This window comes from Paramacrobiotus metropolitanus, unplaced genomic scaffold, assembly GCF_019649055.1.
Source record: "Paramacrobiotus metropolitanus isolate TYO unplaced genomic scaffold, Prichtersi_v1.0 Parri_scaffold0000064, whole genome shotgun sequence".
NCBI lineage: Eukaryota > Metazoa > Tardigrada > Eutardigrada > Parachela > Macrobiotidae > Paramacrobiotus > Paramacrobiotus metropolitanus.
The window spans coordinates 768,696-793,178 of record NW_026570284.1 but is presented as its reverse complement, the minus strand read 5'-3'; the positions used below and the strand labels follow the sequence as shown (position 1 = coordinate 793,178).

The window sequence follows — 24,483 nt, the reverse complement described above, 5'->3', positions numbered from 1 at the left end:
ACGACTGGGCGAGATCGAGTACAGTGCATTAGTTTTGTTGCGAAGCGAGAAAAAATGGAAAATGCGCTGAATAAAGATCTTCGCTACGCAGTATTCAAAATTAATTGCACGCGCCCATAAGATTGTAATTTTTATCCTGTTTTGAAGTCAGAAAGAATAACTTTTTGGTATGAAACATTTATAGCTGTTTTTTCCATGTCGATACGGTCCTGCGCGTGCGAAACGTATGCCGCGCGGTTAAATTTGGTCGATTGAGGATACTCGGTATTAGTGGAACACGTATGCGCATGATTCACTCATTCACGCACAGTTCAGTTTTCATATGAACCACACGTTTACAACGCAGTCGCGCACTGAATGGGGCACGGTTGTAGCCAAAACACAGTAGGTGCTCCGGTATTTCCCGGTGACTGTCGCGACCGAGGGCGGCTACCGTTTGCGCAGTGTGATACAACACTAGTAAGTGCCGCATCCGCCCGACAGCCGTGCTCGCCACGGTACGCCTGGTGCACGACGCAATCAACTTGCTAACGTTGCTAATGCTGTGGGTTGCGATCAGTATCATAGCTAATGCAGAGAATCTGCAGTGAGGAATTTTGTAGGTAGACTGGTGTGTAATTTTTGTGACAACCAACGGAGTCTCTTTGAATTTGACCTCTCTCATGAATATTCACGGGACGTTCTTCCTTTAATTTGTGATATATATGACATCCGCATTCGATTGGGAATTGGTAAGTTCCAGCGCGGGGACGGTGTGTTAAACGGGGCTGTGTGTGTGATCCTGCCGTATGGTTTCATAGCGAGTACCTTCCCCTAAATATAGCGCATGCTGAATAGCGTATATAATGTCTATGCGTGAGACTGGGGTCCCAAAATTTGCGCAGCACTAGTTCCCTTCCCGTGTCCCTCGGTGACGACCCATCCCGTTTTCGACTTTGTTTTACCCTGAATTTCGATGATGATGCGGGAATTTTGTGATTCTCCAGTGTGGAGTGCTCATGCTCCACCACGTACTCGAGCGGATACGAGCATAAGCGCGTTTGCATTGCATGGCAGCAGCGTTAGTGTAGAGGCTGGCCGTGCAGTAACGCAGCTATGCTGCTGCACGAGCCAGACTGCATTTTAAACCTGTTTTTACGGCTGGAATTAAACGTATTCATGACCCATTTCTGTTTCCTGTTTTTCATGAAGATTTTTACTCGGTAATGTTTTGTTGGGATTTTTGAAAGCTTGCTTATGATTAAGAAATTTTCCAGTGTAGCATGTGCTTGTGAATCAAGGTTATAAAATTGGCCCTTCCGTTTACCCGATTGTCGGTTAGAGGTCGTCTGACGCGTGATGAATTATGGCAATTTTTTCGAAAATTTGCTGAATCAGAAGATTTTGAAATAGTTATGAATTGAGTTTTTTCAACGGCTGCCGATTTGCATAAAATGTGTTTGAGCGTGCTTTTACTACTGCGAATCATGATGCAACGCATCAACACTAAACAGCGTAAAATTAGCGTTATTCGTGTGTGCTCCTGTCTTACCACGGGAAGGCGGTTCGGGTTGTTTTTTAGCCTTGCTTCCTGCTGATTAGTAGTGTTAATTCGGTTCATAAAGTTGTTGATATTCCGAAATTTACGCAATCCCGATTTTTACCAACAGGAATAGGCGTTTTTGTGGAGTATTATTTTTTTTAAATATGAGAAATCAATCAGGGTTTGAAATACAGATTTCTTCAGCGATCTGTTATCATGATTGTTTATTCTGAAATATTTTTTTAATTTTGCAAGCTTGTTTTGCACTTTTGTATTTATGCAGAATTCCGGTCCATACTGTCGCATTACGATTAATTTTCGTCCAAGGATTTGTGTTGCAGTTTTATTAGCATTTCATTTCGGTATTGGTCAGTTGTGTCGCCCACACGGTGTGCGAAAACGGTTGTCTGATGTTATTCTGTCGAGCATCATGTTGATGGCTGAACTACATTTTATTTGTGTGATTTACACCATCGGAATGTCTTGTTGTCGTCCTTTTGCAAGTGGTGGTTTGTTTCTTACTTTCGTTAGTGCTGCACGTGATCGCGCGTTATAGATCTTGAGAGATCTTCGTTGATTTCGGTCAGGGGTCCTTTCTTATTCTTTGTCGGCAATCAGTATTGTATTCGGCCACATTTCGGTAAAATTGGTACCTGTAGCGTAAACGCCTCGTAGTCCGTGCTTGTTATTTCCAATTTTTCTATCACTAACGTCATCAATATGGTCTGCTTTTGTAGCACGAGGTATAATGTCATCGCAGCGGAAGGTCGTCAGGAAACACGCTACCCGTAAGTTTCTCCAACCAAATAAGCCGAATTAAGTACTGCGAAATTCTGGGAATTTTTTCTTGAAAATAATGTTAAATGTCGGCGTTTTTGCAGGTGCCCGACACGGAAGAGACGACGTAAGTAGTGATATTAACACTGAACAATTTAATGGACGACCGGAAATAATTGCGTACGAATAAATGCTGAGACCCAGGCGCAAAGCAGCGATTGTGCGGGATTCATGTTTGTATGATGGATTGCTGTTTTTATGCTAATTGGTGGCGACGACGACGACTAGCAGAGGGTTCTTGCGGGATCGATAAAACTGTTTTCCTTAGATGACATTACCTCTTGAGCGCTTTGTGATTGTTTTCCTTTCCGGTTGCCCAAAATCGGGGTTAATGCTCCGCTCCTGTACCGCTAATTTGCCGGGGTTATTTGGCGCTTTTTCTCCCCGCGCCTGACATTGCGCGGGCGTGGGAACTAAATAAATCATCTAATTGGATGGTGTGTGCTTGTTTGCAGCACGTTTGTAGCGGGATCCCTCCACCTGCCCAGGCAGGTAGCTCCTTCAAGCCCTGCGGACATAATCTGGCGGGCTCTGCGGCCGCGTGTGGGCCGCCGGGTGACGGGAAGCCACTCGACCTCACCCAGCTCTCCTCCGAACAACGCTCCAAATTGGAGAGTTTCCTGAAATCCAGCGGTAAGTTGCTGGCTTCCCCATTTGACACAATGCGCGTGTTTATGGCCGTTGATCGTTATTCAATATTTCACTCTAATGACTTCCGGCTTGCCGGTATAACACCCACCCGCGCAATACATAATGCATACTGGGGATGTTGTGCAGACCGGTGACATTGTGTTGGTGATGTATTTTTTATCTTTCACGGTTTGAAAAGGATTCCCTGTGAGGTGGGGCAGAAGTGTTTACCGAAAGATTCATTAATTGCGGTTGTTTGCTCTTCACTAAACGGGACAGTGCGTCGCGGTACATTGTAGACAACATCACCGTCTCGCGGCCGCGAGCTGTGTTTCGGCTCTGGGGTTTATATGCATAATAAATGAATAAGAGCGGTGATGTTATTGATCCATTACGGAAACGAGTCTGCCAACATTTTTTGCCATCAAGCGCGCGCATGCACTTTTTTGCCATCTCTGTCAATATGCAGATAATCCCATTTTTTGGATTATGCCTAACATTGGATTGTTACTGCTACCTACAGGTTTCGGACCCCTCCCGAAAGCTGGCCAAACCCTGGACGCTGCCACCATGCGTAAACTCGCGCAGCATATGCGCGCCGCCGCCGCCATGCCCAGCAAGACACCGTTGCGAAACTGGGGTGATACGGAAAAGTAAGTATGCACGCAGTGTACATACTACACACTCTGAGCCGGCTATTAAATTGACTTTCACCCTACCCGCGTCTGTCTACCCGATAATCTAAGTACCACGAAGCTGAGTAATACCGTGTGCGGCGCCGACGCAGCAGCGCAGTAGTCGCTGCCACAGATTTCTCTCCTCTACGATGATGTTTTGATTGGAGTGTATGCACTAGACGCGCTGTACTCGGACTGCGCCGCAGTGAGGTTGTCAAGTCGTGAAATGTTTGTTTTAGGAACCCGAAAGACGGCCTTGTCCGTCAGGCGGTCACCAACAGCAAACGTGACGATGTGAAAAATCTCCTTGAGGAAGGCGGTGATGTGGATGAAGCCGAGCCGAAAACCCTGTGCACCCCTTTGATGCTCGCTGTGCGAGATGGATCAAAGGAAATCGTCCAACTCCTCCTGGATTATGATGCCGATGTTACCCGGCGTGATAAGGATGGTACGTGCGGCGTTGTTGTTTCACCTGTTTGTATTGATTCAGGGTGTGTTTGAATTTTTTCCTTGCAATAAAATTTCGTCAGATTGCACACGGTCTCTCCGATAATCGAGGCAATGCATTTACTGGTTGTCTCGTTATTTACGGGGAGGCAGAGCATTTAGTGACTGTTATAAATCACCGTTTCTTTGTATTTGTTGAAGAGACGGATCGCAGCGGTTATTCATTTTTTCCTCAAATTATTTTAAATTAAACTTGACTCAAATTTCCTGCTAAGTAATTTTGGCAGTGTTTCCTATGTTGCGAAAAAGTTGCCGGACGAATGGGAGCTGTAACTGTGTATAAACTTTTTGAATGGCTATTGATTTTTTGCCGACACTTCGATTAGATAGACAATTTTACCCTGCGTATGCTCACTGTAGGGAAAACGGCGATAATGGAAGCCTGTGCGGCTGGACGGGATGATCTCGTGCAGTTGCTAATCGATCACGGCTCATGTGTTGCCGATACGGATAACGGCAACTGGAATTCCCTTACCCACGCCGCGGCCAACGGACACGTCCGCTGTGCCGAAGTCGTCATGCGCCACCTCAAGTACGACAAGGAAACCCAGGAGCGCCTCAAGGAAGTCGTCAAGAAGGAGGACAAGCGGAATAAGAAGACCAAGGAGAAGGGCAAACCCAACGAGTTGGATGATTACGATGAAGCCGAAACGGCTGCCGAATCTGCCCTTGCGATCGCCGCCCAAAAAGGTGGATAGTGGCTTTTTAATGAACAATTTAATTTCAGTGTAACAGTACTTACTAAAACATGTTTTTGTTATAAATCATTTTCCTAGTGATAAATTTTGCAGAATTTGTAAGAAAAGGGAATCCCTACTATTATTTCTGTTTATTCAAATATCAGAGCACAAATAATGATTTTTTTGGTTTTTTAAATGGAAGCGGTTTCGTTATTTTTATGATGTGTGCGCATTTTAGACGTGTATTCGTAATGTACAGTCAGTACAGATATCCATCCATAAATATCCATTATTATTGTGTTCGGGAAATAACGATTTATGTTTTAGGGCAATATGAGTTTGTGAAATGGTACCTCGCCAAGAAAGAACAATTTAAAGCCAGCGAAGCCGAAATCCAGGCGGCCTGCAGCCGCGCCTGCTACTCCAAGCGTCTGGACCTGGTCCGACTCGTCGTGGAGGATTACGGCGCCAAGGTGAATCCGGAAGGACCGGTGATTGAAACTCCCCTCTGCGCTGCCGCTGCCTGTGGTGATGCCGATATCGTCAAGTATCTATTAACCCGCGGTGCCCGTGTTAACGAGTCGGATGCCAGTGGATTTACCCCTCTCATGCGCGCCTGCAATGAAGGCAACGGCAATCTTGTCCCTGTCCTTCTCCATCATGGTACGTAATTCGCAGTGTTGTCTAGCAGTTTTGAGTTTCGCTACCATGGCGCGCATGCTGTTGCAGAAGCTAACGTCAACGCCCAAAACGTCCAAGAGGACAACTCAACGCCCCTTTGCTATGCCGTACGCAAAGGCAATCTGGAGATCGTGCGCACCCTGGTGTCTGCTCAGGCCAATGTTAATCTCGGTGGAACACCGCCCTTGTTACTAGCCATCAGCATGTGCAATGCCGACGCGGTGGAATACCTCCTGGCCAATGGTTAGTCCATGTTCTTCTGCTTAAAGATGATCATGTATGCATAGTGGATTGTTCGGTAGGCGCCAATCCTGTGCAAAAGTCCTCCCATAATGACACTGCCCTTGCCTTCGCCGCGGAAGTGGGGAATTTTGACCTGGTTAAGCGGTTCCACGGATTGGGCTGCGATGTGGTAAGTAGTCGATTTTCTCGAAATAGTAAAACTTAAACTCGTTCAAAACTTTGATGAATGGGAAAGGAGACCAAGATCGTCTGTTTTAGGATTGTGTGGGCGAAAAGGGTTATACTCCCTTAATGCGAGCCGCCAAGAAGGGATCATTAGAAATCATCGAATATTTATTAGCAAACGGCGCATCTATTAATCGCGCGTCTTCCACTAACGACTGCACCGCACTGTCACTGGCCTGTAATAAAGGATGGATTAAAATCATTGAATTCCTGTTGGAACGTGGCGCCAATCGCCACATCAAGCTGAAGGACAACGTCACGCCACTGCTGGAAGCCGTAAAATCGGGAAACTCCGAAGCTGCTGATTTGGTCTTGTATTATCAACCGAAAAACGAAAATTTCCGTGAACCCATGAATGTCGCCGTGCAACAGCCAGGCGTCCGTGGAGCTCCGAATATGCCCGTAGGTTATATGTTCGACAATACTGTACTAGTATGATAATGCGGCAAAATGTATCCAACATACGAGAGTATATTGTGGTTTGGCAACTTATTGTAAGTGGCGTAGCGCTGCACTGTCTGCTTCCGTCCGGTAAGAGTGTCATTGATCGCAGGCACCGGTAAACGAATTCTACAACATCCATAGTAATAGTAACTATGCATGCAAGCACTGCGATGGACTCCATGGCGAGCAGATGCTACGTGCATCGGACGAGAGTACCGATGAAGAGGACGAAGATGACGAAGACGATGTGGACGAAGAAGACGACGACGATCAAGAGGGAGTCTATAATGAGGAAATGGACGAAGAATGCGAGACCGGGGATGAAGACGACGAGGAAATGCATGACGATGAGGATGACTACACGTCAGATGACCAGAGTAATGACGAGGACAAGAAAGGTCAGTTTCGGATTATCTTGTTTTCCGCTGCTTATCGAAACGTAGTTATCTTGCGGCATTTTTATGTATTGTTGGCGAAATGTTTGATATGTTTGTTGTCGGTACAGAATTGGAGAATTACGAATTACCGGACATTCTGCCCGGTGATCTGGCCGATTTGGTGGATTTCCCGCAGGGTGAATCGGATGAACTCAAGGAAGGACTGGATGCGGATATTGATTTTATCCGGAATCAGCTGGAGCATTTCCAGCCGCAGTCCTTCGAGTTCCGCATACTGAATGCCATGCTGAAGAAAGCCGAACAACTGCAGGTGTGTGACAGTCAGGCGGTGATGGGCGCATTCAGGCAGATTTTAACCGACCTTCTACAGAAATCCCTGCCCAATCACACACCGGAGGAACTGCGACGACGCTTCAGCGAGGAGATCAGTCGCTGGCAAAATGAGTTGCAGAGCAATTCAAATGTGGATGATCTGATGGAGAAACTTGGTACTGAATCGGCCGCTGGTCGAGAAGGTTGGCCATACATTTCAGTTTAGACGTTAACAGTGAAAAGTAGCACAAACGACGTGTTCTTATTAAGCAACATTTTTCGAAAAGTGCCAATTTGAAACAAAAAATTTTTGGATAGGGTTTTAAATTGACATGTCAAATTTTTCTTGGTTTCCGTTTTTGAAACCGATTTATTGGCTTTTGTTTTCGTTGCCGTTGCTTTTATGTAGAAGTTTCCGATATAGTAGCAAAATCTCGATAGATTTTATTTCTGATGTCGCCATTTTGTATGTCATGATTGTTTCACTTTTGAAAAGATCGGTATTTTATAAACATCTTATTGTGTTTGTAGAAGATTTGCCGATCGCATCCGATGAGCCGACACTGGCGGATATTGCGTCGTTTCTGCAAGCCAATCCAAGTTTACAGGACTATTCATCGCTGCTTCTGCAGCGTCATGCTGACATGTTCCCACCCGGTAGCCATCCGCTGGTGGACAGTGAGGGAAAGGAAATTAAGCGCGGCATGTCGCTGAGCCCGGACGGGAAGTACATCGTCATGACCAGCAGCAACACCAACTTCACCGCCCCGCTGGGCACGGAGTTTGAACTGCTCCGTTCCATTGCCGCGGCCGCCGATGCTAATCCCTCCATTGGTGGTGGACTGGATAATTTGCCGGAAGATTTGGCTAAAGTCATGGCCGAAGCCCGAAATAAAGGTGTCTTTAATATGGAAGCATTTAGTACATTTTTGCGCGGCGCACGAGAGGATGAACGCTTTCTGGAAGCCACCCGCGTACCATCCACATTCAACTTCTCCACGACCACCCCGCCAGCATCGCTCGTGGCCGCCGCACGTCCACTGGAGAAACTGCGTAACAAATACGCATCCAAGAAGACGTTAGGTAACTGTGAAATAACAGTCATTCGCGCATTGCTGACTCGTTCTAATAATTCTGCAGTGATCCGTTAGATCCGTACTTGTAGTGTAATTCATGATTTTTACAGATGGACGAATCCCTCGTACACCTGAACCCACACCGGACGATACGTCCGAAGAGGGTTTCCAGGGAAGTGATGATGTTCCCCCCACGGAAGCCAAAACCGCTGCCTGCAAACAGCAAATGCCCCGCATCCTCAAGAAGGCCATCCGCAATACCCGCGATGCCTCGACCAATGTCACCTCTACGGTGCCTCCACCCAAGAAGCCGGCGCTGGTCGATGTCGATCTGCAGCAGGAAAGCGATGCCAGCACCGCCCTCATCCAGGCTGCTATCCGCGGGAATTCGAAGATCATCGCCATGCTGTGTGATGCCGGTTCCAAGCCTAATCACAAGGATAAAAAAGGTATAAGGCTGCCCGGCGTTGTATCAAGATCCGTTGACTAATGATGAGTTTAATTAGGATGGACTGCTCTGGGCTACGCCGTGGAGCGCGGTCATAAGGAGGCCGTGAAAGAGCTATGCGACCACGGTGCGGATGTGGACGGCGTTATGGATACGAATCAAGCCAAACGGGATTCCTCCTTGACCATTGCCTGCTACAACGGTCGCGTGGAGATTGTCCGCATTCTCCTGGACCATAAGGGCAATATTGAGCATCGGAATAGCAATGATTACACACCTTTATGTGTCGCCTGCTTGAATGGACATCATCGCGTCGCACAGTTGCTGATTCAACGAGGAGCAGACATCAATGCCCGGTATGTTTCAAACCTAAATTGCAGTTACGAGTCTCTGTTGCCTCTTTGAGAGATAATAAAATTGCGTTCTTTATAAACTTAGATTACTAAGGTTGTAGCATTAGAGTTTTTTATTGGACGGTAAAATATTACTTCGAGATTTCTATCCTATGGTAATGGATAGTTTGTCGTATGTTGAATCTTAGAAACGAGCGTGCATTATGTGCAGAGTAGTGAGAGTACAATGACATCGCGCTGTTTCTTATTATTTTGTGGCACATGGGATTATAGAATTATCAATGTGTGCTGATTTATTTGTACGGTAAATACCCACGAGTTATTTGGATAAATTTAGTAAATTCTGTTGCCAAGCAACTAATCGTAAGTGGTAGCGATATTTTTACTTGCTGAACGGTGCACTTTACTGTACGGGTGCTGTGATTTCGATATTAAAATACTTTTGTAGAAAAATTCATCAGTTTCTGTTGCGAAAAAAATTGTGTTTGTTCTGTAATAACTAGTAATTGTAGTTTGCACAATTTGTTACGGAACAAGTAAATTCTGATGTTGTATTTGTATGACAAAACAGAAACAAACGGCCGTTTAAGTTTTACGAACGGAAACCAATGCTGAATAGAAAAAATGCTGAATAGAAAAAACTAATGCAGGTGGAGAGGAGTGGGTGGGTCTGATCGCTTGCTACTTGCGGTTTAAACAGACGTAGGCGTGCTTCGATCAGGCATTGTTGAACGCTGGCTTCTGATTGGTTGTACGCACGAGTTCGGTGACTGATGATGAATCTGGGCCAACCGATTTTCAATCTAAGCCGTGCCGACTGGCCGAAATAAATGGCGCAAACGAAACACAAAATGCGGATAATAATTTCAATCCACTGACACCCACTTTTAGAAAAAAATTAATGAACTTAAAAATTTCATGCTAATAGATTGGTAATCAAGATGATAATTTGAGATAAGATGTAGCGAGAAAGATTATTAACGGGTTACTCAATACGTTTATGGAACGGCTCGACTTTGTACCGGTTGGAAGCCGACCGGTCAGTAAATTCGCGGAACAGCACGCTAAACTCACAAACCTCGCGTCCAGCAGCAGCAGAATGCAGTTGCTCGTTTCCAAACAGACGGCTGGCTGTGTGTGTGTTGTGCTATTCGATGGTGTGGTTCCACACTTTACGCACTCATTCACGCACCACCATCATGCGTCGTCCCTCACACTCTCCGTCCCATTGTTGTTGATGTTGTTTTTTAGTTTTTAAATTTCGAATCTTGTTATTGTTGATCTGATTCCCCCATATTCTCCCTCCCCCTAACAATCTTCCAAATGGGATCTCCACCCGTCCCCACCACGCCGCCAGCGCGCGTCAGTCGTGTGGACTATTCCTTTACGCTCTTTGAGCGCTTCCTCTTGGATCTCGATAGTCCCTTCATTGAGCGTCTGCACGCGCTCGATGGCAGTATCAATGCGCTTCTGCTGGATGCGCGGGTCCGCGAGATGCGGACGTTTGTCCTGTGCGAATTCTGGCACTATCCCAACGGTGATGGGCTGTTCCTGTCCAAATTCCATGTCTTTCTCAAAGCAGTGGCCCATGTCCATCTGCTCGCCTCGCCCCTGGACGAACTGCACAGGTTTCTCGGTGATCTCGAAAAGTTCTTCCTCCACTATGAGAAGCTGATGCTGGATATGCGTCAGCATGCTCAAGACACCATCGCTCAAAGTCGTGCCGCGGCGGCGACGGCAGCGGCTGCCAGTATCAATGGTAGTACTGGCAGCCCGAATACCTGTACCAATTGCTCCGAATGCCAGAAGATGGCCCGTGATGATGAAGCCCCTGCGGGCGCCCTAGATGCCCGGGTTCGTAGTGATTGTGCAGCGCGGCTAGATAATGTCATGGCCAAAGTGGAGTCTAGTACGCAGACCATGGAGTCGCTCATGTCATTGTGGTCGGGGAATCTGTGGGGGAATATTGAAAGGAGAAACGGCTGGTTGATCTGATTGGGAATATTGGTTCGCAATATGATATTGAACGGTTTATGGCTGAGGCGAGGGCCGCGGCGGCCGCGTCCATGGAATATCCTGGTGATAATCTGTATGGAGATTCCAGGTGGTTAGCAGGGGTTTAAGGGCCTCAAAATGCTGGAGAACGTTTATAATAGTGTTCCCCCTGGCAGCCCCAAGCAGCAGGGGTAGTGGGGGGCTTCGTTAAACTCATGTTCCCGTACATAGCGGTGGAAAAACTGCCGCATAATTAATATTAATGACCCAAATTTTATTGGACTACTTCGCTGCAAAAAAATCAAAGAAATCTTGACATGTTTTTTTGGGTTTTTTTTCGCTCACTTTGTATCTACTTTATTTTATTATTATTTATTATATCGCTATTACAAATTTATTTAATATTTTTAATATCAATAATTTTGTTAAGTATTCTATTTAATTCGATATTTACGGCAGGTAAATTGCTGTAATTCGGAGTTAATAAACCGTATGAATATGTATCTGCGTAATTCTGATTTTTGTTTGATTGAGTATTTATCTTGTGTAGTGGCACCAAACTCGGTATTGCCCCGCTGATGCTGGCGGCGATGAATGGCCATACGACCATTGTCAAGCTCCTCATCGAGAACAGTGCCGATGTGAATCAATGCATCGAGACTAACCGCAACACCGCCCTGACCCTCGCCTGCTTCCAAGGGAGAACAGAGTGTGTTAGGGTGCTCGTGGAGAAAGGCGCTAATCTCGAATGGCGATCAAAGGTCGGTCAGCGTTTGTCCGCGTTTTTTTCTTGTAACTGAAAAAAAACGCTCTAATGGGAGATTATCTTCGATGATTGCAGAATGGGTTAAATGCCCTGATGGAGGCGGCCAACGGCGGCTTCTTCGAGATCGGCAAAATCCTGGTGGAAAACGGAGCGGAAGTCAACTGTGCTCCTGTGCCCAGCACGAAAGATACCCCCTTAACCATTGCCGCTGAGAAAGGCCATGCCAAATTCGTGCAACTTCTCATTGATAAGTAAGTTCATCTAACCTTCAAGGCAATCGATAAAATTAATTATTAATTGAATATTAAAATAATGATTTTGAATAGAATATTGTTGTTGTAAGCAAATTTGTAACGCAGAATTGGATTAATTTCTTCGAATTCTTGAATGATCCATTCTGAATTTCTAGATTTTGATTCTTGGTCTAACACTTACTTGTCGATATTGCCTACATTTCAATGTCCGAAATACCAGCGTAATAAGGTACAGTACTTCTGATTCTAACTATAGTAAATCTTGATTGTATTTGTAGCGATGCCGCCATTAATGTCCGTAATAAGAAAGGCTGCAGTCCCCTATGGTTAGCGTGCCAAAATGGACATCTGGATTGTGTGCGCGCATTAGTTGCCAGCGGTAAAGCCGATGTGGATGCCCGTGATAATCGTCAAATGAGCTGCATTTTGACGGCCTTTAAGCGCGGCCACGAGAACATTGTGAAGATTCTAGTCGATCACATCCGCTGCTACCCCTCGGAAGAGGAAATGACGCGCTACTGCAAGGATATCAAATTGACGGGAAACAATAACTACCTGTCGGCAGTCTTCGAACGCTGCAAGAAAGCCATCCTGGATGCCAAGCATAAGAAGGAAGCTGAAGCCGATGCTAAGGCGCGCAGTCTACTGGAAGAGCTGGACTTACAGCAGAAAACCAAGGAAGGTCAGCGTGCTAAGAAGCGGGATAAGAAAAAGCAGAAGAAAAAGACCGGCAAGAATGACGAGTGAGTATAACACTGTTTAATAGAAAAGTCGATTAATAACTATTTACAGATATTCAAAAATGGATTGCAGATGAACAAAGATAACTATTATGTTATCTATTATACTAACGGATGGTGAATGTAAATAAAATACGCAAATTATAAATTATGCTACTATTAAATGGAAACAAAGCTAGAAAAAAATTATAATACTGGAAGTGAAGTATCAAGTAAGTGTGAAGGAAACACTTCGTCATATTTCTTAATTCTTTTATGATTGCAACATTCAGTGGTTTAAATTGGCGATCTGTTTGTGTAGTGACGATTCCTCCATTACGGGCACATCCAACGCACGTACCAACGATTCTGAGCCGAATTCCAAATCCCCCAGCGCGGCGCACTCACGCAGTGGGAGCGTTATGCGACCGGAAACACTTCCCCTCGTTCACAGTGCGGTGAATGGGAAAGCTTTTGAAGAAGAGCCTGACGACGGCGACGATGACGATGCTAAGGCGAAGAAACGTAAGAAGAAGCGTGCCAAGAAAGCCAAAACCACCTCCGCCCCGGATGCGGCCAACGCCATCCCCGAGCCGTCTCCCATTGCGCCCGCTCCGCGCAAGGCCAGCATACCGGAATTGGCTGTTGCAGCCTCCAACTTAATCAAACAGATCAACCTCCAGGACACTGAGAAGAACGTGAAAACGCTGCAGAAAGGGAAGGCCGTGATTTCCGCGCCGGTCAAGGAGTCGACGATGATGAAGACTGAAACGGTTACCGGAAAGCGACCAGCAACGGCACCAGCCACGCATGTACCGGAACCACCGGCGGAATCGGATGACGGTGGTGCTGATGAAAACGATGCCCGGGCTGGCGATCGAGGAGTGGATGTTAGCGCTGATGAATGGGTGCAACAGCGTTCCAAATCACAGAAGGTAATTATTTGTTAATAACAGTATTTACTTATTAATTAATATAATGTATCAGTTAATATTATAATAATCATGAAGAGTAGATGTAGTTAATTATTTATTTATTTCTGTTTTAATTGTTCCTTTTTAAATTAGGTTTCCGGGGCTTTCCATGGACCCCAGACCGAAAAATCGAGCTGCGACGCGCCCCGGCCAATGCCACGATCGCCCTGAAGCAGGAAGGATGGAAGGAAGTGGTGGGCCGTTCCAAACGTTTCAAAGTGCCGACATCCGCCATTGCCCGCATTATCGGCAAAGGCGGCAACAACATCAACGCCATCCGGGCGTCCACCCAAGCGCACATTGAAATCGAGAAGAACAAACCCGGTATCAATGAACGCCTGATCACGGTGAAGGGCACCAGTGAAGCCGTGGCGGAAGCCTGCTACATCATCCAGACCCTCTCCACACATCCGGATCGCGATTTGGATGAGCTGCTGAGCGAGAGTAAGCGGGATTCCGCGGCCTTGACGCACCAGATGCGCAACGACATGCAGCCGGCCGCCGTCCCAACCGGGCCCAATATTGTTGGGAAACAGCAGCCCCCTCCACCGCCCCCACAGCAGCATCATCCCCCGGCCAACGCGGAATCCGATCGCCGCCACAAACAACAAGCCGGTCATCATCATGGCGCATCCACCACCATGTCCACTCAGGTCTTCACCAACAGCCAGATTCATCACCGTACGCCTCCGGCACCGACGCCGGCGACCCCGGCCGCGGCGCCCGTGCCACCGCCACCGGTGGAAAACTACTCCAGTGTCCTGGCTAATAATCAGAAGCGCTCCTCGGTCCATTCGACATCCAGTAAGGAGTCCAGCAGTCAGGAATCCGGAGGACAGCGGGCCGTCTCTGCCACCGTCGACCGGGAAGTCATCAGCCCGGCGCTGAGCGCTGCCAACTCGGCGGCCTCCACGTCGAACCGGGGCAGCCCGTCGTCCAGCATCAGCGGGATGGTGCCGACCAGCTCCTGGGCACCGACGTTGACCTCTCCCAGCCAGACGGATCGGACGGTGACCACCGTGATGGCTCGCGCGGCGTCGCAGTCGGATGGCGGTAGTCAAAGCTCGACGTCATCATCGCGGCCAGTTGCCACGCCCGCTCCGCCGACGGAACCGACGAAGACGTCTCCCACCCAGCCTCCTAAACCACAGGAAGGCCATGGTTTGTTTGGTACCTTGTATAAGGATTTGGTGTCGGAACGTCATAATTGGAATGTGGATGTCGACTTCTTTGCCAAGGTAGGTTCCGCTAAGTTTTGGGCTGGAATTATATATCGTAATCAGTTTTTTACTTTATGGTTTTCGAGTTTTGCATTTCATTAAGTACGTTAATTTGATTTGAATTAATTTGAAATAAAGTTATATTAATGTGATAATGACATGATTTAGGATTCGCCGGCAAATGTCCCGGTTCAGCCGGAAGCTGCTGCTCAGACATACCAGATTCCCAAAGAATCGCGAATCCTTCGTGCGGCTTTTGACGCCAACGCCGCGGCCGCCAGCTTCCAAGGCGATGGCCGGCCGAACTCCAATCATCTATCAGCGGACATTATGACCTCCACTTACCAACCCTTCCCTTCGACGCGCCCCTCCTCTTTACCACCGGAACCCCGTGTTAACCGCGGTGTCCTGAATAACGGAGACGCCAGTCGATATGGTGGAATGAATGGCTTCATCAGCCCGACCGGGTATCCCGCCGGCGGCGGCGGAGGTGTGGATAATTTCAACGCGTTTCCCGGTATTGCGTTCCCGAACGGTGATCCCTCAGCCGCCTTCCGCCCGATGCCCCATCTGGGCGATATGGACAATGACAACGGGATGTGGATGCAGAATGGATTTGGTGGCGGTATGGAGGACTATCCCAAGGAGGTGGTGGATGAGAAGCTGCTGGGATTGGCGGCCACACTGGCGGAATTGGAGCACGGAAGTCAGCACGCCATGTTCAACATGGATCCGTATCGACGCATGCCCTTCGCGGGAAATGGTATGATGGATGCGCCAGATCTTGGATTTGGGGATGCTGTAAGTGTTTTGTGTGCAGTTTCATGTAATACGTATTATAAGGTAATTTAATCTCCTGTTTCATCTAATAATGTAATAGTTTGTTAAATGAGAAAATTTGAATTTCTTATCACTCACGTTCAAAGCAAGTGCTGGTTGAAAATCTGAGGCAGTTGTGAATTAATATGGAAGTTTTTACTAGATTTTTCTCAGTCTGGCTTCCGACAAACTGCAAAAGTAGCTTTAAAATTTATGAAAATTCGGAAAAAATTTCAAAATTATTTTACAGTTTTAAAGTATTCGAAAATAATGATGTGTGCTGTAATTACAGGGACCAAATGTACCTTTACAACACCATGGATCACGCCTGTTGGCGAACAAATACCATAACGACGTACCTCCTGTCGTCGTTGGTAATAATTCGTACGGATGGAATGGAAACACTGGATTCTTTTCCTATGGTTCCAATATGATGAACGATAATATGATGCATAACATGGAGCCATTGCAGGTATGATTAACTTTTGACAATAACTGCAGTTTTTGCAGCTGCTGTTAGTCGGTTTCACAATTTTTTGATGCGGAAAGATGTTTAGTTTGGTCGGTTGTAACGGTCAGACTGATCTTTTTGTGTCATAGAGTGATTAATCTGTTCATGTAACAGATATGGTGAAACCCAGGTTCTCCAGCGAAAAGCTATTGCTAGGATTGAGTATATTTCACCCACAAAATCGCAGTAATGTTCTCCTGTTATTGCAGTTTCAAATGTCTAACCGATCGAACATCCGTTCCGGTGGCGCGGCTATGGACACTCCGGCTAATTTGAAAACATCTCCACAGTATTCCGGAAGAGATCGTCAGCCGATGTGAAATCCCGGAAATTGTAGACACTACTTTGCATGATTTTGACTGAATTTTCACCGCAAGTTTTTCCTTTGAACGTCTTATTGCCTGAATTTTTGCGTAATGTAATGGAGACTAACATCGTTTGTATGAAAGCTTGACATTCGAAGACTTGAAGCAATTTTTTCAAAACACTTTTCACAAGTAGGCGTTGGCGTTACATTTTTTTCCATCCAGCCTAATATCTTTAATATGTCAGCTAATTGTGCGCCCGCTGATGTGTCCGTTCCCGTCGTAATTTTTTTTTTCAAAATCATCCCCGTCTTTACAAACAACGTTGTCCTGCAGTGCGGCCCATATAAGTGTGTCATAAAACAAAAATGGATGAAAGTTGTTTACTGCTGGTATACGACCAAAACCGTGAAAACTACCCGATTTGTAAGCAGCATTTTCTTCGGCATTGGTGCGGCGGTTTTTCTCTCTCTGGATTTTTTGCGATATCATTTTCGAATGCGCATATTCTTCTACCTTTAAGCAGTGCGGTGGCAGTGAACGAAGTTGTCCGACTTCTTTTTTTGATTGAAATTGTCGTTTTTGGTTGATGCTTGACTCGATGTGCTTTGGTAGAGTTTCAAGATACCTGTTTGATGAAATATTATTTGCAGATAATATTCTTGTCTATCGTAGCACGGTTGTATTTCTTAATTATATACATTGTATTTGGTATTTTAATAAAGTTACTCCTTGTACGGTGGGGTCAGTTTGATTAATTATGAATTTAAACAACCGTCAGCGCAACGGAATTAACCAAATCGGTCTACAACCGTGCAAGTCAGTTTGCAACTTTACTGACATTCGAATGCTGCTGAAATCATGTACTCGCTTCAAATAATTAGGTTTCTGTAACCGGTGGTATGGGTTATCTTGATAACATAATCCTATCCTACCCTAATGTGGTTTATCATAAAAAGAAAGGCTTGCATTATTCATATATCACAGATTTTTACTAACAATCGCTATCTGAGTGATAACGTTGAGCGCTAATAAAAAGCCAAGATTTATTTTCTCAGCTTAATGTTAATTTTAGGTGTACTTTTAAACAAATTAAGCAGTTTCTGAATAAACAGTGTCAGAAAACAGACAAGCTTGGAAGTTTGGAACGTGCGGCTTAACAAAATTTCACAGAACAACGGCAATTAAAAGCTGCATAAAAACATTTCTGTATTCTGTAACAATTATCATGTTATATTTTAAAACCTTTGAAAATAGCAAATATGATTTATCATTAATTTTATCAACACAACTGCACAAGGCAAGTTCTTTGTGTTATTATTGCATGGTGCGTAAGCTCATAATATCGTTTAGATTTCTGCCTTTACGCTACGATGTTGTGACACTATGTGGCTTACGTCACTCGATGGCACGGGTGTGTTGTTATGCTCTGCATCTTTTGTTCCTGCTTGTACGAATTGGAACTTGATTCTTGCATCACGTTTTCTAGCCCAGGGTTTTTATCTCACTTTGCCTCTTTCATTAGGAACTTTGGCATCCATGTGGTGTATATTTTGAATGCGGACCCAGCATTTTAATCTGTTATCAAGTGTGGTGGGCCTGGTGGCTGTATGCTGTACAGCTGGTATTGCCAAATTATTCACGGAACCGCAGCAGTTGATCACAGCGAAGAAGTACGGTGTTATCCACGGTGCCGTCCGCTATCCCGACACCACCGCCATGGATACTGCGTCGTTTTTTATCGTTAATTCCTTGAAAATTCCCGTAACTTTAACGGGACAGGTTGAGGAATGCGAGGAGGTATGGGAACGTGGGGAACATTTTCATTTTTGGATCGCCATAATCATCAGGGCGAAAATTCCGATAAAATATTTTCTTGTTTTTTAAAGTGTCCATTGGTCGCACTTGCATCTGCGGCTCCTGGAAAGGAATCTTCGGTCCTTGTTGGTACACAGTATCGCTGGAAGTTTGCCGTGACCAACGGCATCCAAGATCTGTGCAGGTGCGATAAATCAAAAATTAAAAAAATCGATCAAAATATTAATAAAAATAAATAAAAATCGAAAAATAAATTATAAATTCCTGTGATTTCTAAATTAATTTTTTTTAATTTTCTACTTTTTAAGATTTGAGCGGCGGCTGTGGGAATATGGAAGATACCATCTGACAGTGTCCACGGGACCCTTAAATGCAACGAACTGTTCGGTTGTGGAAGAGGAGAACAGTCACAGCGCGTATACGCGTGAGTATTGACTTTTATCTTTTATTATCATCAACAATTCGAGAAAATTTCGCCAGTCTTGTGGGTTTTCATTTTACAGCGTTGTACGTTCTTCTGGGGTTAATATTGGGAGGAATAATTATTTATAACGTTGGAGAGCGCCTGCTGAGGAGATTCCGCTCATCCCTACCGTCCGAGCATCGTTTTGCATTCGTTTCGGTGAGAAAGCGTTCATTGATTTTTCCAGTTTTTTGAAAGTTTTTCTTGATTTTTTTCATTTTACTACAAATTTTTGCACCATCGAGCGGCATTGTAATTTCCCGTTTTGATAATTTGAAGTTGTTGGTTTACTACTGTACAATGTGAATAATTTGAAGTTTTTATGCAATATTCAGAGTTAAATGTTTGTTTACAGCTGTTGCGAAATTTTCACGACCTCCGTAAATTGAATAAATAAATGTAACGTTGACAACCTTATGATGAAGACACGTCTGTATTATTAAATTATTAAGTACTGAGAATTCTCAGTCGTCCGACCAGCTGGTTATTTTGGGATACTTTAATTTGCGGGAATGATAGCGTAGTGTAAAGGGTTGTCTTCGCTTTGTCATCTGAGAAACGCTTGTAATAAAGTATACAGTATTAACATGCAACGATTCTTTCTTTAATTGTGAATTTTCTCCTGCAAAAATAACGACTGTGAGCAATTTTTAAAATGGTTACGAGTCGTATAAATAACGCAGAAATGCAGTACTGAAAAATTAATAAAAATTTTCAAGCAGATTTGCAGGAATAATTCATTTTTCTTCTGTTAGAGTTCCGAGCGTTCCTCCTCCACATCCAGCGATGGCAGCAACGCCACACTGACCGCTCCGCCGCCCAGTCGGCGTTTGCGATCGCTGGACTGTTTCCGGGGTTTAACGATTCTGCTGATGATCTTCGTTAATTGCGGCGCGGGCGGCTACTGGTTTTTAAATCATTCCATGTGGAACGGGCTGAATTTGGCGGATTTAGTTTTTCCTTGGTTCTTGTTCATTATGGGCGTGGCCATTAATATATCCATGCGATCAGCGGCCCGCAAAACCGCCCAAATGAGAACGTTGTGGTGGAATATTATACGCCGGACGTGTTTGCTGTTCCTGTTTGGATTGATGATTAATTCTATCGGATATAGTGAGTATTACCTGGATTCGTTAAAGTTTCGCGAATTTATATTATGCCATAATTTCCACGTGTATAAATATTTTACTTTTAAGTTTATTCCAGCATAAAATAATTTTGGATTTGTTTATAGTTTAATGTCCAGTTATACGAGTAAAATGTTTTCAGGGTAAAAGTTTACACATTTTGATGCTGCATGTTCATTTTCATTCTTTTGATTACGGAACATTCGCCATTTCCGCGTGTTTTTTTTGCCCCTTAATTGGTTGTGTTTTCAGAATCCGTTTGGGAGCTGCGACTGTTATCTGTATTGGGGCGATTCAGTATTTCTTATTTCTTCGTGGCCGCATGTGAACTAATTTTCGTGCAGCGAATGGAAACCGCGCAGACGGTTACGCGATGGCGTTTCTTGCGCGATATCGTACCGTTCTGGCCGACGGCGTTGTTCAGCATGCTGTTTCCTCTTGGTCAGCTGCTGTTTACCTTCCTTCTCCCAGTTCCTGGTTGTCCACGGTAATTAAGAAATAGGCATGCTCATGCATCGCGTGATTTATCATTTGAACCGGCGCCAAAATTAACGTGCAATGCGGGCATATTTAGAGATGATATAAAAGCTATGCATGCAAGATGTGTCGTAGTGTTGCGGCTAAAGGGAGTTCGACCTGCATTGTTCAGCGGTTATAATTGTAGCACATTTAAATGGTTAAAATTTAACTTTTTTGTCCTACTTCAGAAATGAAAATTTTATACAGTAATAATTAAATTTTAGCAGCTTTATCATCGGTTGATCGAAGATATACCTCGTACATGTACGTAACTGTCCTCTTTTGATTACAGCAGTTCAAGTTAGTATTTTGGAACTGAATTTAAAGGTAATTTGAAGATGTTTTTGTTTATCAGAGGCTACATGGGTCCAGGTGGACTGCATCACAACCGGGCGTATGAAAATTGTACCGGTGGAGCAGCGGGATATATCGATAGGTACATTCTGGGGGAAAACCACATTTACCAGTGGCCAACCTGCCGGGCTGTCTACCAGTGTATCGCTTTTGATCCGGAAGGAATCCTGGGATACCTCAACAGTACTTTTCTTGTGTTTCTTGGCGTTCAGGTGAGTTTTTTGCTACCCACATCGGTGCAAATGGTTTTGCTAATTGAAGTCAATTGGTTCGCAATTATTTTCGCAATTTACGCTGATTGTTACAAAAGGCATTTCGAATGTACTGTAGTTATCAACCACTCCTGAAATATGATAAGGGAACAGATTTTAAGATTTTCGTCAATGATTTATTACACAGCTTTAATATTCGGTGCACATGTTTGTTTTCAACAGGCCGGACGAATTTTATATCTATATGACGATCACAAGGAGAAGTTGATCCGTCTAGTGGTGTGGGGCATCGTGTTGGGCCTGATTGCCGGTGGTCTGTGCGGCTTCTCGCAGAACGACGGCTGGATACCGGTGAACAAGAATCTCTGGTCGCTGTCCTTCATCCTCACCACGGCCTCTTTCGGTATGATCCTGTTGGCGCTGCTCTACTACGTGATTGATGTGCAGAACGTCTGGAGTGGTACGCCCTTCCATTATCCCTCCGTCAACTCCATTGTAAGAATCATGCTTTTGCGCTTGTCGAAATTGACCAATTTGAGTATTTGCGCTGTAATTACAAACCGGTTTTTCCAGTTTACAAGATTTCTTGTAGTCGTTGGGGTTTAGATTGCAATCAGATCTTTTAATAATGTTTTTTTCCTTCCCAATTAAAATTATTTTTCAAAAGGTCGGATTGGTTGTTTTGATATTTGGAAATTTACTTGTACATGTTTTTTTATGCGCAAAAAGTTTTGTAAAATTGTTTTCGGGAATTAACGTATCCAAATATTACAGTTTCATGAACAAAATCTTTATAATGCAGCGCTTATTTGTAACATCATTCAGTGCGATATTTTTGCCATACTTACGGTATGTTGAATGTTTTACTGCAGTTTTTAGATGTAGACGTACTAAACTTTTGACGCAGACCGGAAATTGCCGCCTTTGTGTGTTATTCAGTTTTTGGTTTGCTATTGTTTCGTCGCTTTGTAGGTGTTGTACATCGGCAGTGAAATTCTGGACAACATGTTTCCATTTTGGTGGGGCATGCCGCAAACGCATTCCGGGTCGCTGTTTATGGCGCTGTGGACAACGGGAATGTGGTGGCTGATTTCTGTCTGGATGTACTGGCAGAAAATCTTTGTGGCTTTGTAAAACAAACCGTCCGGTGTATTTCTTCGATGATCTGTTGATTATTCTTTTACCCTTCCGATTTCTCCTTTCGTTCTGTGCTCTTGCTGGGCGTAACCAGCCATGTTTTGACTGTGATTCTTCTTTCCCGGTTCCCGAGACTGTTGACTGGTAGTATTGCGTGTTAACGATGTTGAGAGTGTTCGTTTGTCTCTGTCATCGGATTAGCGAATATTCTTTTGATTTTAACAGTGTTCTGGTGTATGCTTACACCGAACTGATCCTGTTTTAAACTGTATTCGTAGTGTAATATAAAATAAAATAGTTACAATGCGCAGTATTGCAACTTTGCAACTCTGTGCAAAATTTTGCAACTCTGTACATGCACAACTGTTACACGTCAAAGGTAAATCGTGATGGGGTAGTGAATGCCACGTTATGTGAGGAACGGATCCCTTTACACATTTGTATATCGCGCAAGTTAAAGAGTTCGTTAGAAAATATGCATTTCAAACACATTATATTTTTATTGCCCTGTAATTTACGTGGAAACTTAGGCAACTGATAACTCTATCTGCAAGTGTGATAGAAGAGTGACCGCCCTCGCGAGAAAGCAGAGATTGGACAAACAAAATTTTACAGAATCTATATCGTAAAATTTATGAATAAAATGGGTGTTGTCCATAAAACTGAAAAGCAAAATTGTTTTTTGATTCGAAAGCCAATAACAGTAAATTACAGCATATAGCTTCTTGTCAGTAATTTTTGGCAATTTTGTTTGTGCAGTGCAGTCGTTGTGTAAAAGGAGCCGGACGGTCGTACAGCGGCGTCTGATCGTGTATATATGGCTGGAGGGATCTGCCAAGGAGAACAATTATTACTTTTGATGGACGAGGATTTTGCTGGTTTTCATATGAAATCATTGATTACCACAGTGCACATAACTCTTGCACAGAAATTGTCGCTTCCAGCGTATTGAATCACCGGTATTAATCCGAGTCTGATCGTCGCTGCCCAGCGAAATTAGCGATGGTTTAATAACCGGAATTCTTGTTTTAAGTAGCTAATATCTAGCGACAGTGATTACTGTGGAATTCTTATCAACCGAGCGATGTACTGCTACTGATCGGATGAAATTCGATAAAAATGACCTTTTTCCGATCGGTGGAATGAACATTAAAACCCACTTAACTTAAGCAGCTAATACGTGCCAGTCCAAGAAAGAGAGAAAATACGGCAATAACGAACTGGTACAGATACACTTGTCGTCTTTCTAGTTGTCGTAATTCTTTCTAGTTTTCTGAAAGAATTTTGAGGCAATTGTTTGCCTTAGTTTTGCAATACAAATATCCTGATGGCTTAAATTAAAAAATGTGTTTCACTGGCAGTTTCAAAAAAGTCAGTAAAGCATCGTTTGTAACTTGTTATTATTAGATTTCACCGGCGCCTAGCAGCGCTTCGGGTGGGCTGAAGTCGAATTTCTTTACAACTGTGTCAAGTGCCTTAATTACTTGATATCAGCAAACAAAAAAACTTGCCATAGATCTGCTTATATACGAGTATATTCTGAATACTGGTAATTTTGTCATGTAAATACAGATGTTTCGCTTTTTATAAACATTTTGTACTCGCTTCTCGCTTACAATTTTTTTTCCTTATGCCGTATCTGGGATAATATCTTAATCGTTCGTACGTTAGCTACTGGTATTCAAATCTAATAAAAATGAATAAAATTTGTATAAGAAAATCAATAAAGTACAAAAATAATAATAATAAAATTATACAGATTCCAAGTGAACATAAAATTATAGGTTTTGCCGCCAAATATCAGCGGTCGCTGCTCAACAACACCATCGTCGATATAGACTTATAGGCGCATTTGTATAAAACAGAATCAGAACAACATTATCTGTAGATACCACATAATTAAAAGTTCTGATTATCGATTTATTACAAGTGAAATAATTTTTATGAGATGGGGCTTCACTTAATTTTTAAGCAATGAAAGTAAATATGGGCATACATCGTATTCTTCTCATGCAAGAACTTTGTTGAACATTTACAGAACATCTCAGCTCAAAGGTAAAACTGTGTCGGATTTTGCCGGTGGAAAATGCGATTTTAATGGGACGTGCAGTGCTTAATCGTCAACTCCATCAATACCGGTTCTGATCGCCATATACCCAGAGTAGACAGGCGCCTTTAAGCGAGCAGTAGCCACTAATATCCTTGGGATAGAAATAATTGCCGTTCAAAATTGTCGCGTTTTGTCTGCCTTGGCCCG

General features: G+C 44.1%; 2 protein-coding genes across 3 annotated transcripts; both read left to right on the top strand.

Moving 5' to 3' along the window:
* Positions 1-568: 568 nt before the first annotated feature.
* Positions 569-14,053, top strand: LOC129593811 (ankyrin repeat and KH domain-containing protein 1-like). Of its 2 annotated transcripts, none has more exons than XM_055490282.1 (22): positions 569-731; positions 2,260-2,310; positions 2,404-2,426; positions 2,815-2,992; positions 3,513-3,642; positions 3,906-4,114; positions 4,534-4,863; positions 5,181-5,516; positions 5,583-5,777; positions 5,837-5,946; positions 6,036-6,404; positions 6,556-6,844; positions 6,952-7,154; positions 7,215-7,332; positions 7,688-8,239; positions 8,343-8,681; positions 8,739-9,036; positions 11,579-11,789; positions 11,870-12,045; positions 12,327-12,791; positions 13,090-13,702; positions 13,835-14,053. In XM_055490282.1, exons 2-22 carry the CDS (start codon positions 2,271-2,273, stop codon positions 13,910-13,912), a joined length of 5,262 nt encoding a protein of 1,753 aa, XP_055346257.1. In that variant the 5' UTR covers positions 569-731; positions 2,260-2,270; the 3' UTR covers positions 13,913-14,053. The 2 variants fall into 2 exon arrangements, with proteins under 2 accessions (XP_055346257.1, XP_055346256.1); XM_055490281.1 differs by having other exon boundaries at positions 7,215-7,359.
* Positions 14,054-18,042: 3,989 nt separating this feature from the next.
* Positions 18,043-22,553, top strand: LOC129593813 (heparan-alpha-glucosaminide N-acetyltransferase-like). Its single transcript, XM_055490284.1, has 9 exons — positions 18,043-18,396; positions 18,486-18,598; positions 18,723-18,838; positions 18,918-19,036; positions 19,633-19,990; positions 20,257-20,491; positions 20,879-21,089; positions 21,312-21,584; positions 22,062-22,553. The coding sequence occupies exons 1-9, from the start codon at positions 18,154-18,156 to the stop codon at positions 22,221-22,223; spliced, it is 1,830 nt and encodes a 609-aa protein (XP_055346259.1). The 5' UTR covers positions 18,043-18,153; the 3' UTR covers positions 22,224-22,553.
* Positions 22,554-24,483: the final 1,930 nt, after the last annotated feature.